Raw genomic sequence first — 23,292 nt, forward strand, 5'->3', positions numbered from 1 at the left:
GTGTTGTGGTGGTGTGTTTAGCTCAATGACCTGGAGAAGAAACATGCCATGTTGGAGATGAACGCAAGGAGCCTTCAGCAGAAACTCGAGACGGAGAGAGAACTCAAACAAAGACTCATGGAAGAGGTGAAAAACCTCTCACTCTCACTCTCACTCTCACTCTCACTCTCACACTCACACTCACACTCACTCTCACTCTCACACTCACTCTCAGTCATGCAATCAGATCTGAAGTGGTCACAGCGGACTCGTGTTACTACCAGGTCTTTTTCTGGACTGATGGATGAATTAGTGTGTTTGTGTGTCAGCAAGGGAAGCTGCAGCAGCAGATGGACCTGCAGAAGACGCACATCTTCAGACTGACACAGGGACTGCAGGACGCACTGGACCAGACCGACCTGCTCAAGACTGAGAGAACTGACCTCGAGTACCAGCTGGAGAACATTCAGGTGTCAACACACACACACACTCGCCAACCGCCTCAAGATACCATACACATCACAATAAATAGTTGTGTCTAGGGCTGGCTGTCAAAATGGCTGAAAAACTAAATTAGAATTTCTGTTAGGGTGGAAAAAAGCTTTTGGCTTCTCTCCTGAGGCCACAAGAGGGCGCATCGAGCAAAATATTACTAATGCATGTTTATTATAGCAATCTAATAACACGACTATCTGTGAAAAACAGCATAACGTTCATAAACCAAATATAATTAAGTTGCTTAAACAATTATAAACAAATCAGCATCATGTATGCGCATGGTTCAATACAAAGAGACGAAAGCCAATTACATAGTACTAAACCGATGGAGGGAAAAAAGTCTTTTTTTAAAAATTGAACTTTTAAAGCGAGACACGAGTGCAGCAGTGATAGAGGTCCTTCTAGAAAATGTGCAAAATATGCATTCTGTGTGAACGACTTGGTTTCAGTTTTGGCGTAAAAAAACATCTCCACATTGATGGTCTGTTTTTCCAAAATATTTTGAGCAGCGCCGCATCCAGTGAGTTCAAAAACATTAAAAAGCAACGATACTTACATCGTCACAAACGTTACAAACTTACAAACATTTTTGCATTCGAATGTGGATTTTTATTTTAAATTCGATGAATATTCTAATTTTTATTTGACCGCTCTAGTTGTGACTAGTGACAATGTGTGTCGGTATCATAAATGAATGCTGCTCAAATTATGAAATAATGTTAGTGTTTAACTTTAACAAGAGGATAAATAATAATGATCATTTCCAAACAGGTTTTCTAAGCACAATCCTGTCTGTCATTGGTCATCAAACAGATAGCCCCGCCCCCAAACTCACACGATTGGTCAAATCAGAAGTAGGGCTGCTCAGTTATGGCAAAAATCATGGTTATATTGTCAATATTGTAATCATGACTATTCAATACGATTGGGAGTGGGCAATATGATGTAAATCTTATAGAAGTATTCGTGATATTCATTTTCAAGATAGTGATATATTAAGTATATTTTGCTGGAAATAAGGTTATGATATTAGTATTTTAGATACAGTACCTGTGAAATGTCACAGTTCTTCCATATCAAAGCAGAAACTAATACTAGGCTGAGTAAAAAAAAATTACTCAAAACAAGTATTGATGACAAGTAAAGAGTGACTGACCTTGACGTGCTTAATATAAATTTGATTTATTAAATTAGTGTTTGGTATTTATTTCATTATGCCAAAAGCCTTCATGAATTCGGACCGGAGTCTGCCAGTTGGTGCCTTGGCAACTAGCTGACATAATGCATATAATATTTTTTAAATTTCATTTTTTATTAAATGTTTTGTTTTGGTTAACAGTAATAACTCTGGATTGCACCACCAGCAGTATTTGATGAGAACTGACTCGAGCTGAATGAATAATGACACGGTTGTCTTCTGCAGAGCTGCTTCACAGCTGAATTTGAGTTTCATTTAGGGTTATTGGTGTCAATGACCACATTACGACTCAAACTCATCTGTCTTCATGATCTTCCTCCTGGTCTCTCCTCAGGCGGTCTACTCGCACGAGAAAGTGAAAATGGAAGGAACGATCTCACAGCAGACCAAACTCATCGACTTCCTGCAGGCCAAGATGGACCAGCCCACCAAGAAGAAGAAGGTGAGAGAGACCGGAGGGTGTTAATGAGACCGTGACTCCTCAGGGGGAGTTCATCTCATTCTTAAAACCTGTCTCATTACAGTCCGATGTACATTTAAGACTGAGTTTGTGTTTGATTTGTGGGATTGAGTGTTTCTCACTGAACCGCAGGCACTTTACCGTCTGGAATGAACAGTTTGAGTTTTGGTGTCTGCCTGCTTGTGGAATCTGCTAAATCTAGAACTAGCTTTATTAAAGAGAATAAAACTGCTCCCACAGTCATGGAAAACCTGGAAATATCAGGAATTCCTGGCCTGGATGTCATCGAAACGCCTATAGTCGCTATTACACTACCATAAGGACCGTTATTAATAACGAAGCATCAGTAATAAATGATGATAATATGAGCTAAAAATACAGTAATTGTAAAATACAGTAATTTCACAATTACTGTATTTTTGATCAAATACACAATTTGTTTTTGAAAGGTGGCTATATATATATATATATATATATATATATATATATATATATATATATATATATATATATATATATATATATATATATATATATTTATATATTAGTGCTGTCAATCGATTAAAAAAATTAACTAATTAATCACAATTTTTTCCTGAAATTAATCGCGATTAATCCCACCTAACATTAAACTTTTTAAATCTAATTTTATATTGCAATAATTTCACATTTAATCTTCAAATTAATGTAGAAACAACATAAAGACGGTATATTTTTAATATTTGATTAATGGCATCTTTTTAATGAATGAAGGCCAGTATCACTGACACCAATATTGATGTCTCTATAAAATAATAATTTTTTCCCTGATATTTAACCATTGACTATTGCCATTCAACATTACAGTATAATTGAGAGCCATCAATTTTAATATTTATTAGACTTTAATAAAAATAACTTCTAATTTAAGTGAACTTTAAACAATTTTCTCATAAACACAGTATAACCAATGTCATATTTAGCTACCTATGCCCTTCAGCAAGTAGGAAATATACAGAAATTGAATAAAGTTATCAAACTCTAAATTAAATACAGATGAGTCCTTAAAGCTATAAAGTTATTGATTTCCTTTTTTTGTTGTTTTGTTCTTTGATGAACAGACATCACAGCAGCTGGGTTAATAGGTTATTTTGGCTGCTTTTTCTTTAAGAGCTGCCGAGGCGGATCTGACACGCATCGTGTTTTCTCTCAACTCACTTTACATTTTCTGACCCACTTCAGGTCTTAAAGTCTCTATTAATGATCTGACGAGTGTGTTAGATGAGTGAGAAAGTGCAGGACAGTTTTGAAAACCATTTCAGAGACATGTTCTTAAATGTGACTCATATATTTCACGCAAGCACAGTTTTAAGGCAGTTTTAATCACCTTCATGACTTAACTGACCACGACATTGCATGCACATCGTTTCTTTCGCGCTTTGATATGAAATGATAAAGGCTACAGCGTGCGGCAGCGCCTTTGTTCAGTACAGTACAGTTTCCGCGCTCCTTTGACTCACGCTTGACGCTGAAGTGAAGTTGAAGCACGCGTCTGAAACATCTCCTATCTGAAATGCTCGTAAAGACGTTCTGTGACTAAATTAGCAAGAAAAAAGAGACAGAGGCAGCAGTTGTGAGTGGGGTGGCCAACACTAGCCCCGCCCCTGTGTTAACGCCGTTAAATATTTTTAACGCATTAAACTGAAAAAATTAATCACCTGCGTTAACGCGCTAATTTTGACAGCACATATATATATATATATATATTATTATTTTTTTTTTATTATTATTTTTTTTTTTTTTTATGAAAACAATTAACATTAAACACTAAAAAGATGAAATCTAGCTAGCAGAGAAAACGGTAGGGATTTATAGTATAGGTAACCAGTCAGAATGTGATCTGTGTGTTTTAGGGTATTTTCGGGCGGCGGCGTGAGGAGGTGGGTGTCACGGCTAACGGCGCCGTCGCAGTCTCGTCTCAACCCGCCATTCCTCTGCAGTACGGCGACATGAAAGCGGCGCTGGAGAAGGAACGAGTGCGCTGCTCGGATCTGGAGGAGGCGCTGCAGAAGATGAGGATCGAGCTGCGCTCCCTACGCGAGGAGGGTGAGTCTTCGATGTCTGTCCTCAGTTGCTCATCATTCCATCGGTCTTTAAAGGGTTAGTTCACCCAAAAATGAAAATTCTGTCATTACTCACCCTCATGTCATTCCAAACCCGTAAGACCTTCATTCATCTTTCGGAACACAAATTAAGATGTTTGTTGAAATCCGAGAGCTCTCTGACTAGGGGTGTGTGATATATATCGTCGGGAATAATATCGTAATTGTTGTTTTAATGATGTGCAATTTGACATTATCGTGTATTTTGCAAAACGACATGAGGGTGAGTAATTAATGACAGAATTTTCATTTTTGGGGGTAACTATCCCTTTAGTACAGCGACGCACTGTAAATGTTGTTTCATGTTGTTGAAGCTCTTCTCTCTGTCTCTCAGCGGCTCATTTTAAAGCGCAGGAGCACGTGGCTCCATCCACGCCGGCGTCAGCCCGTCAGCAGATCCTCATGTCGGCCATCGTGAAATCTCCAGAGCGCCAGCCCAATCCCAGCAGCCTCCTGAACCCGTCCAGCTCGGCCCGCCGCAAAGAGAGCTCCACGCCGGAGGGTCAGTACAGCACCGACAGAGTTTGCTTCACACTCACTCGAATACACATACTGCTAATGTGGCTGTGACGTGATTGGTCAGGCGTTTCTGATAATACTGATGGAACAGAAAAATCTTCAGCTGGTTTCTTGGTTATATCACACTGGAGTGCAGTTAGTATTTAAAGGAAAATTTATGCAAAATTGATTCTATAATGCTGGTCTTATTGTGAGCTATTCATCTGTAAAAAAAAAAAAAAAAAATATATACATACACACACGCACTGAGTTCAGCTCATGAAAAATGGGGGCAAAAACAAAAGTGTTGGGTTTATAATTTTGGTCTGTGTGTATGAATATTTTATTTAATTATTAAATTAAAAGTCCATATTTTGCAATGCAAACAAAACTAATTTAAATATTAAATTTAAGATTTAAAATAGATATTTGTTTTGAAATGTTTTTTTCTTTTGAGCATAGTTTCGTCTTTAACAGGTCCAAACTAAAGTGTTAATGAAGGAGTTTTTCAGTCTGACAGATGAATGAAGCTCATGTTGTCTGTAGATGAGGAATATTTCAGTGGTTTTCTCTCTCACTGTGGCTGCTTCTGTCTCTTCATGTTTCTATCGGTGTCGTCCTGCACTCTCGCTTTCTTTCTGCGTCCTGCTCTTTCAGAGAAGAGGAGGGTGACGTTTGAAAGTAAGTGTGTCTCTCTGTTCCTCCATCTCTGTTTCTGTCGCTCTGAGATCAGCATGTAGTTCAGGGTCATGTGCTGATGGAAATCATGTCTGAGAGACACCAGACAGGAAGAAAACACACACAGCAGATATATGGGCCATTCACACAGAATGCATTTTTGCTTTGAAAAAAGTGAGATGTGGGAAGTGGAAAAACACAAGGTCTGAAGATGCGTTTTTTAAATGTTGAACCTATTCTAACATGAGCTCTGTTCTGAACACTGTGAACACAACAGTTGAATGCACCCGTCTAGTGTGTTTATATGGAGAAACAACCAAAAAATGCATTCTGTGTGAAAGGCCCCTAACAACTGCATAGCAACATCATATCGACGCCTTGGCAACCTCCCACAACACTGTAGCTTCATGAGTTTTGCAAAAAAAAATTAATTGCGGTTTGACCTAAATGTTTTTAAAATTTATTTTTTTTTTTTTTTTTTTTGAATAAATGCTTTTGTTTTTGTTTTTTTTTTTTTTTTTTTTTTTTAGATTCATCAAAGAATACTAAAAAAAAAGTATTACGGGTTCCAAAAAATATTAAGCAGCAAAAACTGTTTGCAACAAACATTGATAATAAATCAGAATATTAATAAAAAATCGCACTGCTTTCTGAAGGAAGACTGCAGTAATGGCTGATAAATTCAGATTTGCATCACAGGAATAAATCATTTTAAAGTATATTAAAATAGAAAACATTAACACACAAATTTAAATATTTCACAAAATTACTGTGGGTTTTTTTTGGTAAAAAAAAAAAAAAAATGTAGGCTTGGTGAGCGCAAAAGACTTAAAGAAGAGACTTTAAAAAAACATCAAATCCTACTGATCCCAAACCTTTGAATGCCAGTATAGATAGTTTTCTCAGAAAAGCAGAAGAGCATGAGTTTCTGCAGAGATTAAACTGAAGCACATACAGTGATGTATCGCTCCTGCTGTTCTCATGTCTTCTGTCTCCGTCTCTTTTCTTGGGTTCTGCAGCATGTCATGTTTTTCTTAAGACGACTGATGATTAAGTTTCTGCTCTCAGGAGTTTCTGCTTGTCTATATTTCTTTTATTCTGGAGCCTGACACGCGCAGACCTGCATGCGATCGCTGATGATGTTTTGTTTTGCTCAGAGGCAGACACACGCTGTTTTGTTGTGGCCGATGCTCTGCTGCTGGACGGTGATGCGTTTTATTTTCAGCTGATCGGTTTGACATCATTCACACTGAGATGCACAAGAGGACATTAATAACCCACACTAACTAACTCTTTCTGTCTGTCTGTAGAGTACGGGCGGCGCGTGAAGGAGCGAATGCATCACAACATCCCGCATCGCTTCACGGTGGGACTGAACATGAGGGCGGCCAAATGTGCCGTCTGTCTGGACACGGTTCACTTCGGCCGACAGGCTGCCACATGTCTGGGTACAAAAACACAAATACACACACTAGGCCTGCCCTCGACTTAAGATTTTCTGGTCGGCTAGTAGTTGTTCATTTGGATCATTGGATCAAGAAAAAATGACTAGTAGAGAATTTGTTCATTTTGTCTTGTCCTCTCTCTCGATCTTCCCTATGTTCTCTTTATCTTCTCCTCTTTCGCTCAGAGTGTCGCACTCTCTGCCACCCCAAGTGTTCTCCATGTTTGCCGGCGACCTGCGGTCTTCCTGCTGAATACGCCACTCACTTCTCTGAGGCTCTGTGTCGGGATAAAGCCAGCTCACCCGCGCTGCAGGTCAAAGAGGCCTCGGGTCACATGCGTCTGGAGGGCTGGATGAAGCAGCCCAGGTGTGCTTATGACCAAACTGCTCATCATGTGTCTGTAATATGTTCCCAAATCGATGTTTGAGTTTTCAGAAACATGTTCTCTTTCCCCGCCAGCGTTTTTTGAAAAAAGTTGCCAGCCACCACCAGCATTTCTGATGATTTTCAGTCAAATTTCATGGCCCCCAGAATATTTTGTTGTATGAATATCTGAACAAGCAATATCAAAATAAAGAACAGGCCCTCTACTTTTAAACAAAAAAAAATCCCTTTTATTCTAGCTTCAAGCATTCTTTTTTTTTTTTTTTTTTTTTTTTTTATCAACTTGAATGTTGGTAGCTTTCATAAAAAAGCAGCATTTTGAGCAAAAAGCTGAGAAAATCGCCTTTTTATCAAGTACTACATCTGGATCATATTCAGTAATATTATCAAAGCAAAGATGCAGTAGATGGCTTCCATCAGTACTTCCAAAGCTTGCACAGGTCTTTACAACTTTCTGGATCAACATTTCACTTGGTAACATTAGGGACTTTTCATTTAAATGCTGTTTATTGTTGATGATGATTTTTGATATGCATATTATTATGCATACTTAGGAGATCGCTCGTTTCTGTGTCTTCCTCGCCTGTTTTTGATCGGCACGTTCTAGACTCATTCAGGGGATGTGTAATAGCGTCCCCGAGTTTATAACAGTGAGAACGCGGAAACCCGGAAAATTCTGTTTGGCAGGAAAAGAGTTCATCTGTAATTTATATACAGTATGCATAGATATTTTATGACTCTGTCAATGTAGGATAAATAATAAATGCATGCAACATTTCCTCATTCTAATGTCTTGTGGAATGTGCATAATTTAAATCTTTAATTGAAATTAAATATAATTTAAAAACTTCAACTTAAAAATTAGTGTTGCCTCGGCAGCTAGCTGAAATAAAATAACTCCAACTTAATAAAAACTATAGATCTACTCAAAAACAAACTAGTAAAAATGAAACACTAAATTACTAAAACTTTAAACTTCAAATTAAAGCAGAAAATATAAAAATAAATACTACTTAGAAAATGAACTATAATAGTATGTCAGTGATACTAAAATAACAGGGTTAAAGGCAGCTGCACAGAAAAGATATGTTGGTGTGTTTATCTGTAATTATATGTAGTCTGTATAAACTGACACTTTTATTTATCGTATTTACGTAGCTGGGAATCGAACCCTTAATCTTGCCGTTGCGAGCATTGTTTCTACTGTTTGAATAACTGCTTTTCCACACTTCTGTGGAAAGTTACGTGAAGATTAATACAGTTTTAAAAGTCATAATGTGTGAGAATTACTCATGTTAAAGCTTTACTGCTATTACCTGATGGAGTTCAGTTTGACCTGCAACAAAAAATTGTATTTTAAACATTATGCAATGTTCAAAGCAGATGGTATTAAACGTGCTGCCACTGATTGGCTGTTTTTGATGTGTTTTGTAGGAACGGTAAGAGAGGCCAGCAGGGCTGGGAGAGGAAGTATGTGGTGCTGGACGGGACTAAATTATCAATCTACGAGTCCGAGCCGACAGAAGGTAAACGATCCCTCCGTCAGATCACTCCAGGTGATGTAGTTGGGTGTGTTTTCTGAGCTCTGTGTGTGTTTCAGACGCGGTGAAGCCGCAGGAGGAGTTTGAGCTGTGTTTGCCGGACGGTGAGGTGACGGTGCACGGAGCCGTCGGAGCCTCTGAGCTCATCAACACGGCTAAATCAGGTCAGAACATCACTGTGCTCGAGGAAAAACTCAATCACATGCATGTGTTTAGCAACGAGATGAAACATCCTGAGCGTAACTTTCACCTCTGATAGTCACAAACGTTGTATTTTAGTGTGTTCTGTGGATTCTAGTCGATGAGGTTAACCTGCACCAGTGCTGCTTTAGTTTTCATGAATATTTAGAATTTCATTTTAATTTGTTAGTTATTAGTAATTTTGCTGCATGTTTGTCATTTTTATTGAGTATTTATTAATCTCTTATTTCAGTTTGTTATTTTAAGACATGAAGTTAAACTAGTTTTTATTCATATTTTGAATTCGTTTTTATTTTTAGATTTTCTCTTAATTTCAATTTTATTTGAAGTTTTAGTAATTTTGTGTTTGTTTTTATTTGTGTATGCAGTTATTAACTAAATAAAATGAGAAATATTGCTTTGGCATCTAACTAAATCAAATAAGTTTAGGGGTTTGTTATATTTTATGGTATTTTAAGCACAAAATGATTTTTATGGTTTTAATGCTGCAGTCCGTAAATTTTTCCTCTTTGTCGCCGTCTGTGTTTGAAAACCTGGAATTGCCGTTACTTGCAGAATTATCCTGCTTGCGTGGTTTGTACTTTGAATCTGTTTTATCTGTAATCAGAAGCACATTTAAAACTGGAATTTAATTTCATTCACATGTTTCATAAACACACAATCCTTTCTGGATTACAATCCACCATCAAAATGATCCATTTAATTATTCCATCTGCTGTGAGAAAAGGCTATAAACGATCCGTCACCTGCAGGATCCTCACGTGATATAGTCTACTATCCGGGACAACTTCTTTATGTTTACAGACGTGACGTAATGATGCAGAGTCATGCTCGAATCTCCCGCGGAAACCTACCCGTACCACTCAGATTAGAAAACATTATAAGCTAACCGTTGTGAATCGGGCTGAAGGTGACAGTTTTGAACACTGGCTGGTTATGGACTTGCTCAAATATTGATTTCAGATCATTTTTAACCAAAAAAAGTTACGGACTGCAGCTTTAACTTTGATAACACTGATTCACATCATTCATATCTCTGCCCACGATCGGCAAAAAAAATAGTCAAAAGTGTCATTAGCTTTGTTTAAAGGAATACAAAGTAACTTCATATTTAATTGTTTTGCTGCTTCTTATTTGTCTTCCTGATGTGATTATAGAAGTACACCATTGACACGTGTAGTTAACACTATTGAGATAAACGTGTGTGTGTGTGTGTGTGTGTCAGATATCCCGTACGTGCTGAAGCTGGAGTCTCATCCTCACACCACGTGTTGGCCGGGTCAGTCTCTGTACTTCATGGCTCCCAGTTTCCCAGATAAGCAGCGCTGGGTGGCTGTTCTGGAGTCAGTGGTGGCCGGCAGCAGAGGATCCCGAGAGAAAAGCGAGGCTGATGCGGTGAGTGAACGTTTCCTTCAGTCCCTCTAACGAATCCCTCAGAATAATAATAATTACTCCTGTGTGTCTGACTCTTTATGACCTCATGAGATGGTTTGACTGATGCAGTTTCTGGAAATACTGAAGGGCTTGTCTTTTTTTTTTTTTTTTTTTTTTTTTTTAAACCAGCAGGCTTTAGTTTAGTGTCACTGCAGAACAATGATTTACTGCTTGCTGTTACTGCACAGAAGCCAAGTCTTCACCTTTATTTATATAGCGCTTTTACAGCTTTACAGTATCAAATAGGACACTAGTGTGTCAGTAATGCAAAACTGACACAAAAATAATGCAATGTAAAAAGTATATTGTCAGTAGTGTTATTTAGTATTATTCATATGATGCGAAGATGTTAATATAGTATCCATTAATGTTGTCTAATTAGCTTTTTTTTTTTAAGTTTTCTTTTCATTTTAGCTGCAGTTTTTGTAGTTTTAGGTGCTTTTGTCATTTTTCTTAATTAAAATATTTCTTTATATTAAATGTAATTTTATTTGTCAGTTTTAGTAATTTCATTAAAGCTTTCATTAAATCCATGTCATATTTATATTATTTCAGCTTTATTATAATTAACAAATGCCCCTGTGAAGAAAATGATGTTAGCAGTGTTATTTTAGTATAGCATTTATACAATATTCTAGTATTTATTTTAAATGAGCTTTTATTTGTTTTCATTTGAAAGTTTTGTGCTTTTGTCATTTTAGTAATTTTGTTTTTTAAATTCTCTTATTTTATTGTTTTTATCATAATTTTCTTTTGATTAGTTGCCAAGGCAAGTTTTTATTCTAATATTAATATTTGATTTCATCTTTATTTCGGTTAACAAAAATTATTTTTAATAGTTTTAATTAACAAGAACAACACTGGACTTGTTTTTAATATCGAACCGTTGTTAAAATCTGTCGTTTTGTCAACTTTTAAGAACTTTTAATATTAAGCATCAGCGGGGCAGATTAATGGCGGTGAATACGAAAGAGATGAACAGAGATAGCAAGCTAATACGATCAGATCAGGTCCCAGAAGACATTAGTACAGATCTGAAGCTAGCAGAGACTCGTGTGTGATGATTGATTGTCTAACGCTGTGAGTGTGATTGTGTTCTGAACGCTGTAGGCCGGTGTTAAACGCCAGAAGACTCTCTCGCCGCTGGTTCAGGTAATCAGATGATTGAGGGAAGCTCATCACACACACTCACTCTCGTGTGTGTGTGTGTGTTACCCAGCATGCTCCTCTGTCTGGTGCCCGTGTCGCTTGCATCATCAGACCGTTCCTCTGAATGAACGTCACTGTACGTCAGCCGCAGACTCCAGTGTTTCCTGCAGCTCAGTCTAGGAAAGCAGAAATTCTTGAAAATAATACAAAAACAATGAATAGACAATTAAGACGTCTTTATATTGGGACGTTCTCACATGCAGCAGGACCAGTGTAGTCTGATTCACAAACAAATGACTCTTATGAATCAGTTCATTTGAAGTGCTCCTCCATTGTTTTTTGTTGTTTGTTCTGTTTATTTGAGATGATATACATCAAAATGTTTGACACAAATTCAGAATTTATGTGCATTTGTTCATGTTTAACTCAAACTGTAGGAAACACTGGCAGATCCTGAACGCAAACGTTTCTGATCGCGAGCGGCTACATCTGTGTTGAACACATGCGCTTGGCTTCAGCTCCTTTACCCAGTGATCTGTGTGACTTGTGTTTAATCCTTCATCCGTCTGTCTTTTATTGTCTGAACAGAAACTGCTGGGAAACTCTTTGCTGAAGCTGGAGGGAGACGATCGGCTGGATATAAACTGCACTTTACCTCTGACCGACCAGGTCAGTGTTATTAATAACACAGAAAATAAAAATCAATAATAATAAACCCACAGCTTATGTTATTCAATATTGTTAAAAAAAAAAAATCCACCATCTCCACATTATTCAGCATTGTTGAAAAATGTATAAAAATAAATCGCAAAAAGAAACCCAACTACACATTATTCCACACGGTTACTAATAATGAAAACTAATAATAATAAAAAACACACTTTATTTTGAATAAATGCTGTACACGTGTGTCATTGTGTGACATTGTGTGTGTGTGTGTCGTTCAAGGATGTTTTAAATTGATCAAATGTGACAGTAAAAACTTACATTGTTAGAAAATATTTCTATTTTAAATAAATTAGTTTAAAGTGTTAAAACAGAAAAATATTTTAAATTGTAATATTTCACAATGTTTTTTTTTCTGTACTTTTGATCAAATAAATGTAGCCTTGATGAGCAGAAGAGATTTCTTTAAATAACATTAAAATCTTACTGATCCCAAACTTTTGAGCGTGCGTGTGTGTGCGCGTGTGTGTGTGTGTGTGTGTGTGTATAGGTTTATATATCCTGGTGGGGACTTAAACCTGAATACACACAGACTCATGGGGACTTATGGAGGGGACCTAAACTGAGGTTCCCATGGTTACAACAGCTTATAAATCATACAGAATGACTTTTTTTGAGAAGGTAAAGGTGCAGAAAGTTTCCTGTAAGGGGTAGGTTTAGGTGTAGGGTTGTTCTAGAGCAATAGAAAATACGGTTTGTACAGTATAAAAACCATTACGCCTGTTGAGAGTCCCTACAAGGATAGCTGACCAGACTCTCTGTGTGTGTGTGTGTGTGTGTGTGTGTGTGTATTTGTCCTTAAAAGAACATAAGTTTGTTGATTTATAGGACTGGGAATGACGTTTGTTTTCAAATGCAGTAGACCGCCATCTATCTGAAGCCTGTACACAGACCAGCGATTTAAAAACAGAGACAGTAATGTGTCCTGTGTGAACAAGCTCAAGTCAAGACCAATATATTTCTATAGCGCTTTATGTAATACAGATTGTTTCACAGAAATAACAGTGTTAATGTTGATCAGTGATGAAACAAATTTGATTTCAGTTGTAAAGCAGCTCTACAGAAGACAGTGGTGTGATTATTCAGATCAGGTTTGTGATCTCATCTGCTCCAGTGATTGTGTGTGTGTGTGTTTCAGATCGTGCTGGTGGGCTCAGAGGAGGGTCTGTACGCTCTGAACGTCATCAAGAACTCTCTCACACACATCCCGGGACTGGACTCTGTGTTCCAGATCCAGATCCTGAAGGAGCTCGACAAGCTGCTCATGATCACCGGTCAGTGTCCGTCTCTCTGATTCATGTGTGTGTGCTCTTACTGACAGAATAATGAGACCTTAAAGGTGAAAAATAATCACAGACAGTGGTTTACTAGCAGAATACTAGGGCTGTCACAATGCATCGTGATCCGTGGATCGATTCTGAGATTAATCTAGTTTAACCACGCACTCAAATGCTCATGCAATTACACCTGATTATAAGATGACCCCTGTTTTTTAAGATGTACCTTTTGGAAAAGGCTTTTTGAAAACCAAATCTTGTTTTAAGAATTTTCTTAAATTATTTTAAATTTTGTTTTGAATGAATGGAAAATACTGGTCAAATGTACCAACAATCATTTAAAATCTACACTTTTAGATATACCATAAAAATAACATGTAGCCCATCTGAATTATATAACAATTAGTCTATCCATCTCATAGTAACCTACCAACATTTCATTATCAGTAGAAGTGAAATCTTACTGTAGTCTTCAAATCTGGGTTCTGTCTGCTTTTAAAATCACTTACAGAGGACGTTTGTTCCCATCAGGCTAACATGACAGTCACGACTCATGCCGCTGTAAGCTTTTCTTTTTCTTTTGTTTACACTCGTGATCTTCTAACATTATTACAACATTTTATGTCTTTGCACACTCGTTTAATGTGTTTGGCGCCACCTATTGTTGTGTCAAGTCTAGACCCTGAATATACGACCCGATGTAGTTCCAAGAAAAATCATAGTCTTAAAAGTAGTATTGACCCGAATATATGACACAAGATTATTGTAAACACAGAACACCCTTCGCTTCAACCTTTGCGAACTTTAGAAACAGCCACACTTGAACCTAAGATGATCATTTCTAAAGCACACCGTGCCATCTGCTGTTAAAAACGAAGATCAGAATCATGATGCATTTGGAAAATCTCAGAACCAATCATGCAGAATCATTTCTCGATTTGTGATGCATTGATTTATTTGGGCATCAGAGCAGCTCATCTGGCTTAAATGGTTTGAGTGTGGTTAGCTGACTGTGTGTGTGTGTGTGTGTGTGTGTGTAACAGGTGAGGAGCGTGCTCTGTGTCTGGTGGACATCAAGCGTGTCAAACAGTCTCTAGCTCAGTCTCATCTCCCGGCGCAGCCCGATCTCAGTCCCTACATCTTCGAGGCGGTGAAGGGCTGCCATCTCTTCGCTTCTGGAAAGGTAAAGTGACCCATCGAGCAGTCCATCTGCACACACTATATGATGCTCTTCCTGTTACTGGGTGTTAGAGAGCTCCTGTGTTTGATCTCTAGTACAGAGCTGTTAAACTCAGTTCCTGGAGGCCGCAGCCCTGCAGAGTTTAGTTCTAACCCTGCTCCAACACACAAACCATCTAGTTCTCAAATAAGCCTGAAGGATCTGATTAGCTGGATCAGATGTGTTTAATTAGGGTTGCATCTAAACTCCTCCAGAATCTGATTTACTCAGAAATGCATCTCATTATTGAAGTAAAATTGGTTTTGCGCAGTGTTTCACATTGACTGGTATTGAACCTGGAAGTTCCCTTTGTAGGATCTGTGGATGTAGGCTAGATACAGTATGTATGATTTTGGACCAATGAGATTTCGCTGTGGGCGGAGCTACTGTACCAGCTCAGTGTTTGACATAGAAACCCATGGATTGATTAAAACTCCTGTTGCTTGTCATGGTCGAGGCTGATGGGAAAAGCTTGTCAGAGACTAACTGCTGGTTAGGACCAGTGTTATTTTTATATATACCATTACTGTTTTTATAATGTTTTGAATTGGCTTTTATTTTCAGTTTTCACATTTAAATTTAAACTTTAGTACAATATAATTACATCAGTAACTTTAGTACTTATTTCATTTAGTAGTTACTTTATTTTATTTCATTTAACATTTTGTTAGGTTTTAAGTGTTGCAAGTTTTTCATCAAATCTATATTTTATTATATTTCAGTTTTATTTCATTTGACAGAAACACCCCATTAAAAATGTTGTTAACAGTGTTATATTAGTATTATTTCTATACTAGTTCATTAATATTTTGAATTTATTTATTTTTAGTTTTAGTTCAGCTTAAACTTTTCTTCTTTTTTTCTCCTCTCTCTCTCGAGTTAGCTGCCAAGGCAACATTTCTCATTTTTATTTAGTGGATGTCTTTTATCTTGTAACATTTTAGTACAATTTAATCTACCTGTTTTATTTAATTTAGTTGCCAAGGCAACATTTCTATTTTCATTTACGTTTGTAAGTGCAAGCTATCTAATGTCTGTATTTTAGTACAATTTTGTAAAAAAAAAAAATTAGAACAATTTAACATTAGTAATTTTAGTACTTTAATAGTTTTCAAACATTTTAGTTTGAATTGTTTGTTTGTTTGTTTTTACTATTTAGGTTATTTTATTTCAGTTTTAGTTTAAACTTACTTCAGTAAGCAAGGTAACAGTTTTTCATCTAATATTTATTTTTAGTTGTTAATGATGAGATCATGTCTGTCTATTTATCTAAAGTGTGTGTTTCAGATCGACACGTACATGTGTATCTGTGCTGCGATGCCCAATAAAATCACCATCCTGCGCTTCAACGACACGCTCAACAAGTTCTGCATCAGAAAGGTGACGTATAAAAGCCTCATATGCGTCACACACACGTTCACTCCTCCCTTCTCACGTGTGTGTGTGTGTCTGCTGCTCTTCCGCAGGAGATCGAGACGTCTGAACCCTGCAGCTGCATCCACTTCACCGGATACAGCATCATCATCGGCACCAACAAGTTCTACGAGATCGAGATGAAGCAGTACGTGCTGGAAGGTGAGATGATCCACACACACTCTGTAAGGGTCTGTTTCATCTCACCGCTGCTGATGAACTGAACTCGTGTGTGTGTGTGTGTGTGTGTGTTCAGAGTTCCTGGATAAGAACGACGTGACTCTGGCCTCGGCCGTGTTCGCCGCCTCGTCCCACAGCTTCCCCATCTCCATCATCCAGGTGTCCAGCGCGCCGCAGAAAGTGGAGTACCTGCTGTGCTTCCACGGTGCGTGTGTGAACTGCATGAGACGCTGAGTGTGTGTGAGAATCCATGTTTCACGTGTGTGTGTTGTTTGCAGAGTTTGGCGTGTTTGTGGACGCGTACGGCCGCAGGAGCCGCAGCGATGACATCAAATGGAGCCGGCTGCCTCTGTCCTTCGGTAAAACCTAGTTTTGTTCCTCAGTGTAAAGTCTAGAGAGCTGACGATGGTTTTATTTGATAGTTTGACATTATTTTTAATCACAATAATTTAATGTAATTACTCCTCATCCATATATTTCACTTCATAAAAAATAGTCTCTCTATCAGTGGATTTCCTAGAACTATAAATGTAATTCTACTGAAAAAACAATACTTTAACAAATATAAATGTATTAATATATTTTTGTAATATAGATTTTAAATAATAAATGATGATTATTATTATTATTATTATTATATAATTTAAATGTTAGTAGTGTATAAATTATGTAAGGAATAATTGACGACGGGCCGTTGAATTATTAGAAAAATAATGCACACCCGAGGTGGTGATGCGGCCACGACGCGAAGCGGAGTGGCCGTTACACCTCGGGTGTGCATTATTTTTCTAATAATTCAACGGTCCGGAGTCAATTATTCCGCTTATACTACGGTTGCCACACCTCAAGACATCGATCAGATTATATATTTCAAGGGATTCGTCCGGTTTTTCTACTTAAATCGCTATTGTGAGTAGGATTATTTCTTCCGCATCTCATCCAACGACTCTTTTGCTAGTTCCAAAACGTCATTTTAAAGCTGGCAATGGAGGCTTGAGCCGTTGATAGCAGACTAATGCAGTTAATAATGAAGTTATTAGAAAGAGAGCGAGAGAGACAGAGACACAGAGAAAGAGAAACGGAGAGAGAGAGAGAGAGAGAGAGAGCTTGTATGAATTAGGCTACCTCTGTGTGTCCCTCAACAGTGTTCTGAAGCACCGTCTCTAAACTGTAAGTCTGCTTTAAGATGCAGCGCTGTTATTACCTCGCTAGTGAGAAATGTCATGTGTAGCCTTTAAGTTGCTACACTAGGCTAACTGATAAAATCGTCAGGGCAGCGCTGACAACGATGCGAAGTGATATGGAACTGTAATGCGGTCAAGAAAGCTGCCTGGAACTACATTCGCCGTGCGTTTCCCTGAAAATAATTGCACACCTCAGAACGTTCGTCAGCCAATCAGATTCAAGCATTCAACGGCCCCGTAGTATAATATATATAATAAAATATTTATATATTAGTGTGTGTATTTAATTACAATTAAGTTATAATAATTCAACTGGAAAATAAAAGGACATTAATACATTTATATTTTATTTTAAAAAATATTATATTTTAATTTTTTTTAATTTTTTTTTTTTTATGATGACTACTGTTTCTTAAATATATAATTGTAATTTTTGTTGTTTTTTAACATATTTGAATTATTTATAATATTTAAAATATTTATGTAATGTGATTTCTAGTTTATGATTTGTCTTGATTATCTCATCTATTTAGGCATCATTTCAGCAATCTCTCACTCGGCTCTGACTCTATTCTGATACACTGTCACATCAGTTCCTGATCAATAAAATCATGTCCTGTCTGTTTTCTCCACAGCGTACCGAGAGCCATACCTGTTTGTGACCTACTTCAACTCTCTGGACGTCATCGAGGTTCAGAGTCACTCTGCGCTCGGGTAAAACCGCTGCCCCCTGTATTGTTTGGTTTTGTTCCTGATGTTTGTTAGAGACGCACTGAGTGGTGTGTGTGTGTGTGTGTATGTGTGTGTGTTTAGGCCTCACTCTTACGCTCACCTGGACATTCCTAACCCGCGTTACCTGGGTCCGGCCATCTCGTCCGGCGCGGTGTATCTGGCCTCATCCTACCAGAACAAGCTGCGTGTGATCTGCTGCAAAGGAAACCTGAGTCAGGAGGGATCGACTGCAGAGCCGCAGAGAAACGGCTCCACGCGCAGGTCAGTGTGAGCTTCCCATCACTCACGCATCACGCTTCTCTGGAAAAGCTTCATTAGGAGCAGATTCATCTTTTCTAGGTCGGGGAAATTATTTTTCTATAGGCACAGCTAGGGCTGGGTGATATGGCAAACAAATTAAACAAAATTCAGAATATTTGACCGGTCCTCAATTTTTAGTCAACTTGAAAATGTAATTACAACATGATTCAACTTGTTCTTTATAAACCCTCTAGATAAAGAACATTATATTCCAAGTGCAACACATGATGTAAAATTTAACAAGTGATTTGCTTAACAATCTTTGCAGAAAAGATGCATGAACTACAACTACATCTTGTACAAACTTATATGTTCAGAAATAATACGAGGAAAATGCTTTTAAAAAAAAAATCTCAAAAGTCAAGGTAATTCAAAATGACTGAAGGTATAACATGTAGACTATTAAGTATAAATGTTCTGTAAAAACAATGAACAGCAGCTTTCAACCGGTCACCATGATGCAAACATCAAATATCAGAAATACAGTAGTAGGTTTTGATTCGCTTGCGCTGCTTTTCCATTGATTTTCTGTGTAAACATGGACGTATTTAAGCAGTTAATCACATGCGCCGATATTGTGGCATTAAATTTAGATCTGCTAATGATGCATCAAATTATGCGTTTTTACAGCGTTCCGCATTATATCCAATCACACACGATTCTGTTGAGCTTATGAATGCGATGGCCAATCAGAGGCGTTCAGATGAGTCCTCGCTGAACCGCCGGATTGTGTTGAGCGTGCTCGCGCTGACTGAATTCTCTCATCATAAACAAAGTGGAAATGTACGTACGTTTTAAGAGATTCTTTGACATTGTAGGCAGCTTTATTGATTTATAACGGGGTTTTTGAGCATGCTTAAACTCACGCTAGACTGAAGTCAGTCATGTTCTTTGATGTAAGTGTTCTTTTGTTTGCTTTTTGTATATAATCTATGTGCTGTGAAAGCGTTATAATTAGTAACTTACAATGTTTTTATTAAATGATGATCATGTTATATACAAATTCAGTCGTATTAAAATATTTTGTGACATGACTCCCATAACTGGTGCTTATGGAAAGCCTTTTTCCGCCATTGAATAACAAAAAAGGTAACTGGACAGAATTAGCCACGAGATATAAACTCACAATTGCGAGAGAGATTGCATCTCAATTTATCTCTCAATATTTAATGCCCTTGTTTTATTTTTATTCAGTGGGTACCATGTGTGCTTGCCTAAAAGACAGGGTTATGATGTTTTAGCCTTAACCCTCCACCTATGGATTTTTCTGCTTAAAAAAAAAAGTGATTTAATTTAAATATATAAAGAGCTCCAGGTTTGCTGCGCTTGTTTGTAGGGCTGCACAATTTGTCCAAAAATCTTTTTTTTTTTTTATTATTATTATTATTATTATTATAATATGGGTAAGGTTTTAATTGTTAACCTTAGTTAGCTACATTAGTTATCATGAGCTAACAATCAACGATACTTCTACAGCATTCGTTATTCTTAATGTTAATCTCAGCATTTACTGAGCATTTATTTTAAAATGTATATATTTTTTTTATTATTATTATAGTTAATGCACTACGAACAAACAGTGAACAATTGTATTTTTTTATTAATGACAATTATTTAAATAAAGCTGTTAAAATATATTGTTAAAAAATGAGACCATATTGTTAAGTGTTAATAATATGACTAATTCTTACTATTATTTTGATTATTATTATTAAAGTACTAAAATAAGAAATATTACTATTGTAATTTATTTAATTCTATATATTGTAATACTTTTCTATATTAGGTGTTTATTTTAATACTATTGTAAATAAACTATTAAAATCATTTTATTTTATAGTAAAAATCTGTAAAATTACAATAGTAATATTTCTTAATTAGTTTTTTTTTACATGTTAAACCATAACGCTTTTGTGGAAAACTGCAGTGAAATCTGAGAGCTTCTGTTTTGTTGATTTATAAACTATTTTCATGACAAATTTGGAAGATGGTTGGCACGTGTTGCACTTTCAAAATGTATAAGTGACTTAAATATTCAGAGATGAGTTCATATAGCGCAGCGTTTACTGCAGACTGAGACGCTGAAAACACTGGTGGATCACGAGCTGCTCGTGTGTACATGAACACAGTGCCGCGCTTCTCTCAGAGTGCATAGATTTCTTTCATTAAGTGTCGGTCAAATCAGGTTTGACGTTAATAACGATCAGTCAGAAGACATGAGAAACATTTAAAGTCACTGGCATCAAACCTGCAATATCAGAGTGAGATTTAAGGATCTCATCAGAGAAAATGATTTAAGTGCAGCTCTATCTGACTGTGCACGACCCCATGTGACCTGAAATCTGTCTGTGATTGGTCCAGAGTTTCTGACTGTGTTTCTCTTCTTTACAGGAAGAAAAGCGCTTTCTTTATTTGTGCGAGGGAGTGACAGATCATGAACGTTTTAACCTGTGAACTGAGTGATGAATAAAGTGTTTTTAAGGAGAATATCCTGAACCGCTCGGTGTGAGACTAGATTTAATGTGACGCACTGAAAACGCTCTCATTATATTATATTTAGGTGTTTTCAGAAGCTCTTGTTCATAATTTGACTGTTGCTCTCCTTTTATAATGTTATTTAAAAGCATAAATGTGTTGAAAGTGTGTTATTATGGATATGACGGATGAGGAGACGTGTTTCTCACCGTTAGAGGGTAAGTAGTCTTGTGATTTTAAGAGGTTCAGTTGCACACATGAATCTGAATCTTCACTGGTCTGGTGGGCGTGTGGTTATTATGAGCTCTGGATGGGTCACATTCATAACTGTACAAATATATATAATCTCCTCTCACTGGTGAACATCTGTCAGGTGATTGTGAACTCTCGTGTGTGTAAAAAAAAAAAAAACATTCAATTTATGTGTTTGAAAAGTCTCTTCTGCTCACCAAGGCTGCATTTATTTGATCAAACATACAGTAAAAAATGTGAAATATTATTACAATTTAAAATATTTGATTTCTATGTGAATATGTGTTAAAATGTCATTTATTTCTGTGAATAAAAGCTGTATTTCCAGCATCATTAATCCAGTCTTCAGTGTCACATGATCTTCAGAAATCATAATAATATACTGATTTACTGCTCAACAAACATTTCTGATTATTATCAATGTTGAACACAGTTGTGCTGCTCAATATTTTTGTGGAAAGTCGTTTTTTTTTTTTTTTTTTTCTCCAGAATTCACAGATGAATAGAAAGTTCAAAAGAACAGCATTTATTTGCAATAGTAAAGACATTTATAATGTTGCAAAAGATTTCTGTCAGTTTGATCCATTTTATTGCATCCTTGATGAATAAGTATTAATTTCTTTAACTACTGTATTTACATTAGATTTATTCATATTTCAAATGACTTCTGCATTTCTATCTACACATACAGTTGTAATGTTCACTGTAAACATTGTTTACATTGTACATTTTTGTTAAATAACCCATGAAAATCATCTTTACAAATTAATTTGCTTCGAAAATAGTGTAAGTGAAAGAAACTGACTGTTGAAACCGAGCTGAACACAACTTCAAGGTGTTTTGGTGGAAACTGGTATATTTCTGTGAACCACACTAGTCAGCATTTGAAGTGGATCAAAACCTTTCATCAATGTTGTCCTAAAATCTAAGCGTTTTTGTCCTTGGACAACTTTGATTAACTTTTTTGATGCACTTCAAATGTTGACGACTATAAATGAATGCGACTGACTTTGACTCTTTCTTCCCGGTTTCTCGCAGCCCAAACAAGCGCGGTCCCCCCACCTATAACGAGCACATCTCGAAGCGTCTGGCCGCTATGCCCGCCGTACAGGAGGGCCTCCACCAGCCCGGGACGCCCCACCGCTACCGCGAGGCTCGCACCGAGTTCAGGCGGGACAAGTCCCCCGCGCGGCCCCTGGAGAGAGAGAAGTCCCCGGGCCGGCTAGAGCGATCGCCCGGCAGGATGATGGACCCTCGGCTGGACCGCTCGCCAGGACGGATCATGGACCTGCGCAGGGAGCGCTCGCCCGGCCGGGCGTTTGAGGAGCCCCGCCAAAGACTGCACACAGGATCAGCGCGAACTCCCATCAACACGGTTAACAAGGTCAGGATGACTGAAGACACCAAACACACACACTCAATGCATTAAAGGCTCAAGTGAGATCTTTAGCACCGGTCTAGTGTGTTAAATTCCGAGTGACTCCAGTTGTTAAAGGGGTCATATGATGTTGCTAAAAAGAACATTCATTAAAACGGAAAAAGCTCATTCTGAGAAGCGAGGCGTGCTCTGATTGGCCAGCTATCCAGTGCGTTGTGATTGGCCAAATACCTCAAGCGTGAGACGGAGCTGTTACGCTCCTCAGCGTATTGTGAAGCCGTGTCCCGCTGCGACGACACAAAAACAATAAATCCCATTATAAACGAGGCATTTGTTGCATCCAGTGGGGACATAATTAGTGATTATAATGACTTCTACTGTCTTTTTAGGCGTCGCGTTGCATCGCGCTGCGTAAATATTACCATGTCTGCATTTGTGATCGGAGAAATTACAAGCAACAAGCACTACTCTACACTGCTCAAAACTCGCGTTTGAATCATCAGTTGCAAATTCTTTAAATAAGAAAACATACTTACAGGCTGAGAGTCAG

At 37.4% G+C, this 23,292-nt stretch overlaps 2 protein-coding genes across 3 annotated transcripts in view; both read left to right on the forward strand.

Annotated features, from left to right (window-relative positions):
* Positions 1–23,292, forward strand: part of LOC306871772 (guanine nucleotide-binding protein G(I)/G(S)/G(O) subunit gamma-10-like) — a 480,959-nt gene that overhangs the window by 92,071 nt on the left and 365,596 nt on the right. The gene's annotated exons all lie outside the window — the stretch shown is intronic.
* Positions 1–23,292, forward strand: part of LOC306871755 (citron rho-interacting kinase-like) — a 92,605-nt gene that overhangs the window by 66,794 nt on the left and 2,519 nt on the right. The window contains exons 28-48 of one of the 2 annotated variants that reach the window (XM_079419891.1): positions 22–126; positions 309–449; positions 2,010–2,117; positions 4,028–4,220; positions 4,611–4,778; positions 6,763–6,900; positions 7,083–7,263; positions 8,716–8,807; positions 8,882–8,986; positions 10,249–10,418; positions 11,568–11,609; positions 12,195–12,275; positions 13,471–13,606; positions 14,653–14,792; positions 16,116–16,208; positions 16,295–16,403; positions 16,498–16,626; positions 16,700–16,780; positions 18,241–18,319; positions 18,419–18,598; positions 22,403–22,748. In XM_079419891.1, coding sequence (XP_079276017.1) covers positions 22–126; positions 309–449; positions 2,010–2,117; positions 4,028–4,220; positions 4,611–4,778; positions 6,763–6,900; positions 7,083–7,263; positions 8,716–8,807; positions 8,882–8,986; positions 10,249–10,418; positions 11,568–11,609; positions 12,195–12,275; positions 13,471–13,606; positions 14,653–14,792; positions 16,116–16,208; positions 16,295–16,403; positions 16,498–16,626; positions 16,700–16,780; positions 18,241–18,319; positions 18,419–18,598; positions 22,403–22,748 — 2,817 coding nt within the window. The remainder of the gene's footprint in view (positions 1–21; positions 127–308; positions 450–2,009; positions 2,118–4,027; positions 4,221–4,610; positions 4,779–6,762; positions 6,901–7,082; positions 7,264–8,715; positions 8,808–8,881; positions 8,987–10,248; positions 10,419–11,567; positions 11,610–12,194; positions 12,276–13,470; positions 13,607–14,652; positions 14,793–16,115; positions 16,209–16,294; positions 16,404–16,497; positions 16,627–16,699; positions 16,781–18,240; positions 18,320–18,418; positions 18,599–22,402; positions 22,749–23,292) is intronic. The other variant, XM_079419892.1, reaches the window with a different exon arrangement.

The sequence above is a fragment of the Barbus barbus genome (assembly GCF_936440315.1).
Source record: "Barbus barbus genome assembly, chromosome: 6".
Taxonomy (NCBI): Eukaryota; Metazoa; Chordata; class Actinopteri; order Cypriniformes; family Cyprinidae; genus Barbus; species Barbus barbus.